This window comes from Lipophrys pholis, assembly GCF_963383615.2.
Source record: "Lipophrys pholis genome assembly, chromosome: 13".
Lineage (NCBI taxonomy): Eukaryota > Metazoa > Chordata > Actinopteri > Blenniiformes > Blenniidae > Lipophrys > Lipophrys pholis.
The window spans coordinates 8,125,916-8,138,199 of NC_137632.1; the positions used below are offsets into that span (position 1 = coordinate 8,125,916).

General features: G+C 40.8%; 1 protein-coding gene across 1 annotated transcript; it reads left to right on the plus strand.

The window, feature by feature from the left end:
• The first annotated feature begins 1,460 nt into the window (after positions 1–1,460).
• Positions 1,461–8,963, plus strand: znf385b (zinc finger protein 385B). The gene is made up of 8 exons (XM_080478169.1): positions 1,461–1,591; positions 1,718–1,828; positions 3,579–3,741; positions 3,823–3,956; positions 4,131–4,254; positions 5,435–5,619; positions 7,057–7,152; positions 7,846–8,963. Exons 1-8 carry the CDS (start codon positions 1,520–1,522, stop codon positions 8,110–8,112), a joined length of 1,152 nt encoding a protein of 383 aa, XP_080334295.1. The 5' UTR covers positions 1,461–1,519; the 3' UTR covers positions 8,113–8,963.
• Positions 8,964–12,284: the final 3,321 nt, after the last annotated feature.

Here is a 12,284-nt window from a genome sequence, read left to right on the forward strand (position 1 = left end):
AAAGCAAAGCAGCTTCATAGGGCTCCAGGTTGTAACAACAGAAATGTCAGAGGCGGGTTTTCTCCAATTTGTGCTTCGGAGGCTTCTGCTGAGAAACGTCTCCATCTACCAGCTATTTATATTTGATAAAGTTCAAGGTACCACATTCAGATACAGCTTGGCCATTTACTGTAAGACTTAATATCTTTGATGTCAGTGGCTTTTGCCCATTTTTAAGCTTTTTAAGGTTATAGATGCGTACTAATTTGTGCTCATATGTATTTATATCTACAGGTAATATTTATATATATGTTCTCCCTAAGTGAGGAGAGAAAATTGCCAACATGAATGCAACTTAGATGAAATAGAGAGGAACTCGCTGCAGAGTCTAATCCCCTCATAAATGTAGTTTAAACTTTTAACACAAAACACCACCTGTCATTGGACTAGAATAAACAGTTTTATGTGGCGGGGTTCTTCATCTGCTGTCATTACAAGTACAGCTGGGAATGATGAGCGAATGTCCTCAATTTGTATCTCTGCGGGGTTTTCCGATCTTCATATTTCCCCGGGTGTGAATGCAGCACTCTTGTGAGATTACTCTGGGATTTTCAGCTATATAAATAAAGTTGACATGACCTCAGACATCGCTGGATCATATCAAAGAAGATCTTTTACGAACCAAGATACATTAGAAATTCTGCGGGGCACCAACTCGGGCCCCAGTTCCTTTTGTCCGTGATTGTGTCTCGGGCACCGATTGAAGTACTCAGAAGCTGAAGAATATTAATTATGGAATACATAAGAACATAGAGAAGAGGAAAGAATGTCACTGATATTTCTGTGAAATCAAATCTTGAAATTGCAAATCTGTCTTAATCAGCTTAAAAAAAAACATTACGATTTCTCAGTGGATTTCCGTAGAAAAAGATTCACCCACCTTCTATCACATCTTAAACACTACTGAGCCCTACTGCCTGCTACAATTTTATGTTATACAAATATACATCCATCCATCTTCTATACCACGGGGTGTAAATGTACAATGTGTGTTGATAAGTTCTGGAAACACTGTATCTGCACAGCATGTCTGAACAGGAATTCGGTGACTGTGTTTGCCATAATAGTTTATCAGTGAAGCTCAGGAATTAAATTATTTTCCTTTACTGGACGACTTTCTATCAATACAACTGTCACATTTCATTTGACCACTATGTTACCTCCAAAGGAGTGTTTAAGTTACTTCTACCCTACAGCAGAAGCAAAGCATGTTCTTCCTCATTTTTCGTTTCCTCTCCGCGACTTTTTCTATTATCTTATTGCTGATAAACAAGTAAATGCACGTCTCCATTGGCACCATTATGCAGTAGTGTTTTGTTATTGACTTGCAGTAGGAGGTTTTGTTCATGCACCCTGCTTTTTCGTCCTTGTCCACAATTTTCACACCTATTTGTCTCTTATTGGGCTGTTTCCAGGAAGCAGCTGTGGTGCAGTGGGCGGGACGTTGCCAGGTCTCATAGGTGCTTCTGGTCCCTCGGTGATGATGAAACCTTTCCTCTCATTTCCTGTGGAGACGACGTCTCCGGTTGGACTTTTCCCAAACTTCAACACGGTACGTGAGCGAGTGAGTGTGTGGGGACGACAGTCACGCTGTGTGGTTGCGGCAGGCACTACACACTGACCTGACTTCTCACCCTGTCATCAGTCTGGTGACCTCTGACCTCTGTGTCTCATGCAGATGGACCCGGTGCAGAAGGCCGTCATCAACCACACTTTTGGTGTCACGATGATACCCAAAAAGAAGCAGGTGATCTCCTGTAGCGTCTGTCAGCTGAGGTTCAACTCTGATGTAAGTGGTGTGTCGTCAGTGGTAAATGTACAAAGCCTCTTCACTCGTGAATCATGTTTGTTTTTAGTTTTCCAATAAAGAAAATATGGAGTTTGATCATAGAGACACATTTTTTCAAATACATTAACAAACTTATTGAAAAGAAAGTGAATTTTCACAGAGCTTACACCATTTTCTCCATTTTATAAGTAACTATCAAACTAAGTAAGTAAGTTTCTAAGTACGGTATGTGCTCGTTGTGCATGCGTGGGTCGTCTCCCAAAGTCCAGAATTGTGTTTGAGGTGAAATGGTGACACTAAATGTGACAGTGTGTCTCTCCGGGTTTGCCCTGACATGGACTGTTTATTTATCCAGGAGGCATTCACCCATAGTCAACTGGGATCGGCTCATAAGATCTTTATTGCGCATTTCTGTGTGATGAAATTTATTTTAAAAAAGCAGCATTCTATGAAATGTCAACTGAAGATATCAAAATAGCAGCATAAAAACTAAAAAACGCAGTATTCTGTTTCAGTGAAACATACCAGACAGTTTGTTATCGTGCGGCCGTTAAAGTCATTGAGACGTATTTGTCGAGGCTTATTTCCCGGTTCCTCAGAGGAACCAGCAGTTGTGTGTAGTCAGGTGCGACGCCTGCAATAACGCGGCGCTGTGTAAGTGACACTCGGCTCGTTCACATAATGGCTGCTGAAAAGGTAACGAGCCGCCTCATTTGTGACATGCCAATCAGGCGTTACTAATTCATGAGTCAGGAAAATAATTCATGAGTTAACATGAAAACGGGAATCACTGCTGAGGAGGAAGTGGATGAGCAGAAGAGGAGCATTAACTCAGTTCATGCTAAGCTGAGTACAAGTTGAGTCATGGAGCTCTCAGACGGGCACATGAGGCGATGCTCTTAATCCCAGGCTGGACATGGATACTCCTGGTTTGTAACAGGATATGCCTTTCTTCCCATATAAAACTTGTATGTTCAAGCCCCTACCTTGGATTAGACACTAAGCACCAATTTTCCTCCAATGGAGTGTGAGCAACTTGCAATGGAGCCGCCACCATTGGCAGGAGTGTGAGAAAATGTGACAGATCGTGTAAATTGCATTGAGACTGCTTCAATAGTAAAATGCAGTAAGTATAAGTAAAGTCATCTCGCTTTTACTGTTCAGGCTCCTGTACAAAGAGAAAGCAGTTGAAATTGTCATGAAAACAAACAAACCACCTGATCTCCAGACTATAATCAGAAACGGAATGAGTACCAGACACCATATATAATGTCCCAGACTTATTTTAAATTTGTATTTCTGCTATAACAAGACTTGACATTGGTTAGTTATATCAGTTATCTCATCAAAACAAATGAATCCCTTTCCAGGGCCTTGCTGAATTTATTTTCACTCTCCTGTTCATCACAGGTTATCTCCTGTAACAATCCCCAAAAATGGGAAAGGCAACTCTCCAAAGCTCAAACACAAAGTGACATATCAGCACACTCCTGAACCTCCCTGGTAAATACACATATCAGCGTATTTTACCACTCCAGCAGGCTCAGTGTGCTGAGAGCAGTCACTTTCCTCTATTCACACACATTTACAAACAAATGGCTGCTTCCACAGCTTCAGGAGCAGCTTGAGGTCAAGTGTTTAGCCTGGGGACATTTCAACTCATGGTCAGGGTGAGATGGAGTATCAAACTTGAACCGTGTGGATAGAAGGGTCCGCACAGAAAAACTCAACTTTTCCTTTCTTTTTTCAGTCTCAGGCTGAGGCTCATTACAGAGGCAGCCGACATGCCAAGAAGCTCAAGTCACAGGAGAACAAGTCCAAGACCAAGCTGTCAGTCACTGCAGAGACCAATGGGAGCAGCTTCAGTCCTGCTGGCCCCGCCCTAAATCTGTCCAGCACCAATCAGCACACAGGTGAGTTCACAGGTTATTCACGCCTATCTGAATATCGTTCATGTATAATGTGTGCATCTGTGTTTCTCTTCCTCTCTCCAGATCTCATATCCAACCTCACCGACTCCGCCTCTCCTTTCAAAGCTTTCCTCCTGCCCTCCACGTCCCCCCTCTCCTCGTCCTCCCCCTCCTCCAGCAGAGCCGGCAGTGAGCCTCCACCCTCCAGCCCCCCCTCTGCTCTCCCAGCTCCGGGCCTCTGCTTATCCTCCTCCTCCTCCGCCTCTTCCTCCGCTTCCGCTTCATCCATCAAAGCTTCCCCTCCTCCTCCTCCTCCTCCTCCTCCTCCTCCTCCTCCTCCTGCTCCACCTGTCATCTCCTCCCCTACTTCTCTACAACCCCCTCCCCCCCAGGCCTCCTCCCAGGATGCACCTCTCTCCGCGGAGTCAGAGGAGGAAAAGGCGAAAAAGTTGCTGTACTGCTCTCTCTGTAAAGTCGCCGTCAACTCGCTGTCTCAGCTGGAGGCTCATAACGCAGGTGAGGACCAATGAAATGATGCACAGAAAAAGACATCTGGGTCAATTTTTAGCACCTCCAGATGTTTTCTCCAGCCAGAGCAAAATCTGTCGTCTTTACACTGGCTGTTAAGTTAAAATAAGCTGTTTTGCATTTATTTTTTTTTTTTTGTCTTCATTTCACTTTTCTCTCCAACCCTGGAAAAATAAAATCTATTATTATACTACTACACTACGACAATGAAAATCAAGATTCAACTTCCCAGACTTTGTGAACTGCAGAGAGAAACAGAATGTTGCAGGGTCAAGCCAAGACATGAAATGTAAAAAAAAAATAAGAATGATTCATCTGATTTGAAGAATACTTTTACAATACCTTTACTTTGGACTGGAAAATGGCACGTTTCTTTTTAAGCGAGACTCAACTAAGTTTATATGAGGAATTTGAATATTTTCCCGACTCAGTTGTCATGAAATGTTCAACGTCAGATCGGAACATTTTACTTTGCTCCGCTTCATCTATTTTATTTGTATTGTGAATGTGAAATGAAAGACAAACAAGTATTTTAAGTCTGTACACAGTGTAGATGGAAAAATCCTCGAAAATGAAAGCAATCGTGTCATATACTGTGTGTTATGACTTAAGAACTAAAGGAAGAGTTTAAAGGTCCTTTAAAGTTTCTTAACAGCTCTCTGCTTCCCCTGCTTCGGCTATCCTCTCACTGCAGCCACTGCTGAGATCCTAAAACGCAGGAAAGCACCAAATACTCAATAAACAAAAACACACACATATGAACAATAAAAATAATACAGGAAATGTAGCTTTTGAATCAAATTAATCACTCATAATATAAGAAAAGCATCAGGGAAGGATGTTTTGCTTTTTCTAATGTTACAGTTGTATGATATGACAAAGTATAATATGTTATGCATGATGATTAATTAGGAGTTTTAAATAGTTGCAGGACAAGGTTGTGAGTGAAACCAACATGAATTGATTTCAGTTTGGGCCCGACTGAAAGAGTGAACATCATAACCTCTAAATACCAACAACTAAAAAGGTTTTCCTTAGTTTCAGTGCACCGACATACAAGTAGATCAGGAAGACGTTCATTTACATTTAATGCACTAATATAAATAATCTGAACTTGAAAAGGGTTCAGAATCAGATAGTATAACAATACATGTGCATCTGCTTTTAGGTTCAAAGCATAAAACAATGCTGGAGGCTCGGAGTGGCGCCGGCCCAATCAAAGCGTACCCTCGACCGGGAGCCAAACCTAAGAATGGCAGCAACCCGGGAGTGAAGGGCTCCGGCCTGCAGAACAAGACGTTCCACTGCCAGATCTGTGACGTCCACGTCAACTCAGAGATCCAGCTCAAACAGGTAGGAGCTCCCTGCAGGATCGAGGGGTGGACGTCATGTCGACTTTAACTTTTAAGTTTCACCTTTAAATGCGACTGGAGAATCAATCTCTTACACGTTGAATCACTTAAGCTTCAAAATAAGCTCTTTTAAAATGCACTTCTTAACTTGCTCTCTGATACTGTGGTGTGATATATTTTTTTATATACATGTTTTTATTGTGTAGCCAAAATGGACAAACTATCTAATTCACACAACTATAGCACAAAAACTAATAATTTCTGTAAATTTACAGATTTACAAGAGAAATTTTAACCTATATCCTTTTTATTCTTCTTGATAGAACTTTAGATTCCTTTTTCCCATTATGAAAAGTATTTTACAAAGTGTTAATCATTTTAAGACATTAGTTGAACTTGTACAGGAGCCATTTCTTTGGTGTGTTTCATTGATTTAGACCAGAAGCTTCAAACATATGGCCACTTTACCATGAAATAGAATTGAATAGAATAGAATAGAATAGATTAGAAATACATTATTAATCCCAGACTGAAATTCTTTATTACTCCAGTCATCAAATACAAACATCTGTTTTAATTTAACTGAGGCTCTCGTTGTAGCAGCAAAACTCAGAGCGGATCTGAAAGATCAGTGATGCTGCAGTGAATGCTAATCTACCTCATTGCTCAGCAAAGAAGCATTAGCATCAAAGCTACACTGTTAAGATGAATTTGTAAGAAAAAAAAACCATGCTGAAGGCTACAGGAGTCATGTGCACAGAGGCGGTTTTGGCCACATTAGTCTGGAGATGAACATTGTTGTAATAGGATTTCAAATGTTTCTGCGGATTTGCCGAATGAAGCTTAAAGTAATTTGAAGATTTTTTTGGATGCAATAAAACGTGGGTTTATTTTGCACCTGAAGGCATTGTTAAAAAGGCATAATGTGGAAATACACATATTTTTCTTTTACTAAGGTATCGACTTGTTCAGGTTTTGCAGAAAGACATATAATCCGTGTAGGATTTCTTCCCATGTTCTCAAGCCTCTTTCTGTAAAACAAAGACAAACATTTGGAGTTGGTTATTAAATGTTGTTATGCTGTTATCTTATTGATCACAACCAGCTGTATGACTAATGGAAGTCTACTCTGTGCTGTAGGTATAATAATTCATGCCATTAAGAATTTATTATTGCAATTGTTTTAGAGCCACTCTTATTTTTTGGTGTTACACTGAGACTCTGGATTATAGCACTCATAATTGAATTGAGAATTTGAACGTTTCATCATGTTCTTGCTGGACCGGTGTTGAGTATTCAGGTGTGACTTTATACCACAAAATGTTTGCAATGTTTTGCTTTACGCATTCTGATTTTACATTCATGTTTGTGACGTGTATATTGTGAATATATTAGTCCTCTCCACTCACACTGACTCTTTTCTTTTGTTCTGTTGCAGCACATTTCCAGCAGGAGGCACAAGGACCGAGTGGCTGGAAAACCCAGCAAACCCAAATACAGCCCGTACAATAAGCAGCAGCGCAGCTCTCTCACCGTAGGTGTTTCTTTGCTCCTCAGTCCCTCTAAATCATTTAGAACTAATTTATTTAGAAGATCTTATTATTAAGTAGGCTATCAGGAAACCCAGCATATAGTGAATGCCACAAGAAACTGACTTAAGTTTAGCAGTGAGCAGTGCAAATAGTGATGTTCATAGGATAGGATACTTCAAATAACAGTGTAACTGAAATACTTTTAATGTTAAAAAAAATCATGAGGGAATACCCCCGCCCCCCCGTGGTGTTCAGGCAATTAAAAAAAAGAAGAAAATCAGACAAGATGAATGTCCATAAAAGAATTAAAACCAAAAACATGGAGAACTCGCTGTACTAACAAAGGTTGGCTCGACAGAACAAAGTGGCAAAGACGTAAAAATATAAATACAGAAAGGAGCTGCAAGTTAAAAAGACAAACTTTTACATAAACAGATTGAATGTGAAGATTATAGTAATAAATGTCTCTTCCTCTCAGTGGGTCACTACTATCAGAGGAAACATGATAATATTTTTAATGAAAAAAAGAGCTCCTTTTATCTTTAAGAGTCTCTACTTTCTTCTGGGATGAGCTGTACTACTGGGTGAAGAATGTGTGTATGGTTGTAATTTCTGAATATGATGCTTCAATTTGCACATTTAAACCAGTTTTTCCTCCATTTCCACCTATTTTCTTCCCCCATTCTCCCCAGAAGGAGCTGATAAAGCCTTCCCTCTCCCCTTCCTTCCTCTCTCCTCCCTTCGCTCCTCCCTCTACCTCCCTCCCTCCCTCCATTTCACTCCCCCCTTCCCCCCTGTCCTCCTCGCCCCTCCTGACGCCCACATCCTCGCCCCTCACCCCGACCATCTCTCTGCACCCTCGCCCCCCGGCCTCCTCGTCCCTCTTCGCCGCCTCCTTCCTGCGTCCAGCTCCTGGACCAATCAGAGCGAGCCAGGGATCCATTCTCTTCACGCCATACTGATGTCAGCTGCGGCGAGCGACCTTTGACCTGCTGTTTGCTGGAGCTGCAGAGGCAGAGGAGACATCGGCGCGGACACGCCACGGCTGCAGGGGGATTCGAACCTGCAGCTTCCTCGCCCCACTCAGGCTCCATGGAGAGACGCGAGACGATGGACGCAGCGAATTCTCCTCCTTTCTGCCGCTGTAAACTTGCAGCTGGAAAAGCAGTCTGAACGAGGAGGGGAGAATTCGCTTTGAACAAACTGCAGACCTGAACCGGAATCGAACCGGAGGAGGAAAGGTTCAAACATTGGAAAAGAAGGATATATTTTATGCAGACAATGAAAAGAACTAACAGGAGAATCGCTCGTAACTGTCCAGGAAGCAGCAACCGAAACTCTTTCATGTTTGGAAAAGAAAAAGCAGCTTACATGTTGTCTTACGTCATTGTGATGCTCTTATGAGACAGGGGGTCCACCTTCCAGGAAGATTAGGTCACTGAGTCGACTTGTCCAGAGAAACGGAAGAATATCTACAGTTTCATAGCTTCAACCAGAAAAAAACAACAAAAAATCACCCTGGCAACATGCTAGTGTGAAGTATTTCATGTTTTCCTGCTGAAGATGCGACTTATGACATAAAGTCTGGGTCCAGAAGTCATTTCAGCTCAACGCTGGCGGCGTTTAAAGGAGACGCTCCTCCTGCCATCGGCGCAGCAAACCAGCACAGAAAGATGTCAGAACCCTCTGTAGTGAACCCCACTCCCTGCAGCCACCCCCATGTCAAACCTCCAACGTCTCGGCACTGGTTTTTCTCACAGTTGAGTGAGTAAAATTAGAGTTTAAAGCAGGTGACAGTTACTCTTTTTCATGCTGTCAACAAATTGAAAAAAAACAAAAAAAAAACAAGAACAAAAACAACTTATCAACGGAGTCCTACTGAACAAGTAAAGCTTTTGTAAATGTCTTCCACTAGAAAAACAGTGAAAATAAACACTTCAGATCTCTGTTCGCCTCACAACAGTGAAGATCTGAACAAAAAAATGGAGATAAAACCATAATAACCGTAATCAACTTTTTCACTACCATCATGTTTTTTCTTCTTGAGTACAATCTTAATATTATTGATTCAAATTTAATAGCAATAAAGTGACGTGGCCAAGCACATGAGTCACCAGCTACAGACAGTGATTTTCAGTTAAAAAGTGCAAACTTCTCCCTTTTACTTGCTTCCTGTTTTTTTCTCTCTTGTATCAACGTCTGTCTTTACCCTTCTCTCCACTATCAGTCACATTTTTGTGCAGTTTTCATTTTGAAATGTTAGATTTTAACAATCCAGACTTTACATCCCCCATGAAAATTGGCGTTTGAAGCCTGAAAAAATTTACCGAATGTGTAATTAATGCCATGAAACCCCATGTTATTACAGTGAAGCGCCTCTGAGGGAACTACAGACATCATTTTCTTGTTTTCAATCTGTTCTAACAGAAACAGATTGAAAATTTGGACAATAGAATTAGTGCCGCTCAGTGTGTGTTTGATACTGAATCACACAGTGTTTGAAGTATGTTTTGCGATCAGTTCTCTCTTCCATCGCCTGTTGGATGTTGCAGTGTCGGACTTTGGACTGAGCTACTTCCTGGTTTTACAGTGAAAAAAAGACTTTTGTTTCATTCAACCTTCCTGCAAAGTTTTTGGTCTCTGAGAGGAAACTTTTCTCACAGACTTGGAGACAGACTTTATAACACGCCAGTGGATTTTGTCACAACTTTTAACAGGAAATTAGCCTTTTCTTAAATAAGTTCACTCATTTTTAACAAGCAAAACAAACTTATCAACTCTTACTATTAGTACTTTGCTTTCTTTTTTTTTTTTGCGCTCCAGTAACTTATTTTACAGTGTTTATTGTAAATGCGTAAAAGCTTTTTCTTGACTTTAGAAGAACTGCTTCAGTCAGAAACTTTCATCTGTTGTTTTAGCACTTGTGTTCACCAACAGAAACATCAGAACCAAACCAATCACAGGCGAAAGTGAGGATAATACATGATCAAATGTCTATTTATCAGCTTTAATCCAAGTGTTTTATTACATATTTAGCAATGTAATGACTCTGAGCACAGGGTCAATTCACCATACCCTTTGGTTAATTGTTGGTATCTAGTTGTTAGTCCTGCCTTATCAAACTTGATTTTACGAAGCCTAACCTGAGTTAAATTAAATATGTAGAACTGTGAGGTAAGGTGGAGAAATGGAGGAAAGGCTATTCGATGACGTTGTCACGCTTACCAATCCTAAGTCACGATCTTCCCTGTCCAACGTCCCATTTGTCTCAGTAAAATGTTGAATCTGTACATTTCTGCAAACCACAGATAATCAATCATATTTGGAGGATTTTGTAACAAGATTCTTTCACATTTAAGTCGATTAGAAGGCCAGAAAACGACCTCTTGTTGCACCTATGAATAAGGCATCATACGGTAATGCACAACTGTAACTATTCTACGTATGTGATGGCAGTGACACGTCGTCAGACCACCACAGGGACGGGACTTCAACTGAGTTCATTACTTGGTGCTTCCGTTGGACACAAAAACAGAGCTGGTGTCTCTCATTCCTGCTCAGGGAGCCAACTGATAGCGTTAGAACTATCTGACAGTGACAAGTTACTATTTCATTAATGTTTTATTCATTGGAAGATTTGCACCTCATTAATCATGAACTCAGTCAGTCTTCCTGATGGCAACATGACAGATGTCCAGCTGTCAGGACCAGAAACATTAAGCTCACACATCAGCAGCTTTTTAAAAAAGACCTGTCTGCAGGTTTGTAGTTTAGCTCAGCTGCTGTGTTGCTTCATCTTGTTGTCACGGTTCTAAATTGCAGGAACCACTAAGATCTTGATGATGGGACATCTCCCTCCAGACAACAGATGTAATTTCAGCTGAACCTTTTGAGGGAATCAGTCGTTGGAGTGATCTGCACAGTGCTGACAACTGAATTAATATCAACTATTTGTACATTTATTGAGAGAAGATTTGATGATATTCTCCTGCTATTGTTTCCTGATGTCCCAACAATGTTCCCAAATATTGTGTTGCTGTTGCACTTGCAGTATGGCGTCTATTCACACCTGGAAATCAGGGTTCAGAAAATTTAATTTTTAGTATGAAAGGTTTGGAGAAATGTCAGAAGTAGCATATCTTTGACAACTGGGTTTTTACGTCAACGGTTCTTATTTGGCCTGCCTGTAGGGGGCACTAAGCAAGCATGTTAAATGTTTGGGCAGCAGATGGATTTTTATTTGCACTGTTACTTTTTTCAGGTTTAGTTTTGTTTTAAGTTGTGAAGCAATTCAGAGAATCATCACAAACCACAGCAGAAGATACAGACGGGGCTTCCAAGCCCTTGTTTCCATCTAATCGGCTTTCTCAGTTTATATGTTCATTCAGATTGTTCAGATTGTTTTTATAACCAGATTAACATTCACGCCGATCAATATGAGCAGATTAACAGCATAAACCTTTTATGTGATTGGGAACATTATCAAAACTGAAGTTTTGATGATTGTCTGTGGGTTTTCTAGTTCTCTGTGTTGTCTCATCTGTCTTCCTGCCTCCTCCTGAATAACTTGAAGCATTTCAGTCTTCCGGCAATGAACAGGTTAAAGAACATTACGTGTTTGTGTGTGTGTGTGTGTGTATATCTATGCAGTATGCAGTACGGTGCAGTAACACGTCAACATGTAAACGCTAAGAAAAAGTGTCAAATCTGTGTTGATGATGCTGATTTATTGATGCCCTTTTGGCTCAAAAAAAAAAACTGGAAAAAAACCAAAACAACCTTTCAGCTAATAAGAGGAATTTTTCTTCAAAGATGTCATCCTGATGCAATAATGTACAGATCACTGCTGCTTTTTTTTTTTACTTGCTCAGCCTCTTTATCAGGAATTAATGAGCCCGCGGGGGGGGGGGGGGTCCGTTGCTGAACCACGACCACCATACCACATGTTTGTGTGCGTTTTCAAACTGACCATCTGAAGCAGTCACTTTGTTCCAAAACGAAAACTCATTTATCAGTAACCTATAACGCCACGTAGACAGCAGAATGATTTCAAGCCACCTTAACACAATGTCTGACTGTTATTTCAGTTCCCAGTATTTACATAGTTTTATTTACAAAAAGGCTTTCAGGCACA

Coding starts and splice junctions, on each gene's coding strand:
- znf385b (XM_080478169.1), top strand. CDS start 1,520: ATGATGAAACCTTTCCTCTCATTTCCTGTGGAGACGACGTCTCCGGTT. Junction 3,957..4,130: donor CACCCTCCAGCCCCCCCTCT/GCTCTCCCAGCT, acceptor CCTCCCCCCCAG/GCCTCCTCCCAGGATGCACC. Junction 4,255..5,434: donor GCTGGAGGCTCATAACGCAG/GTGAGGACCAAT, acceptor ATCTGCTTTTAG/GTTCAAAGCATAAAACAATG.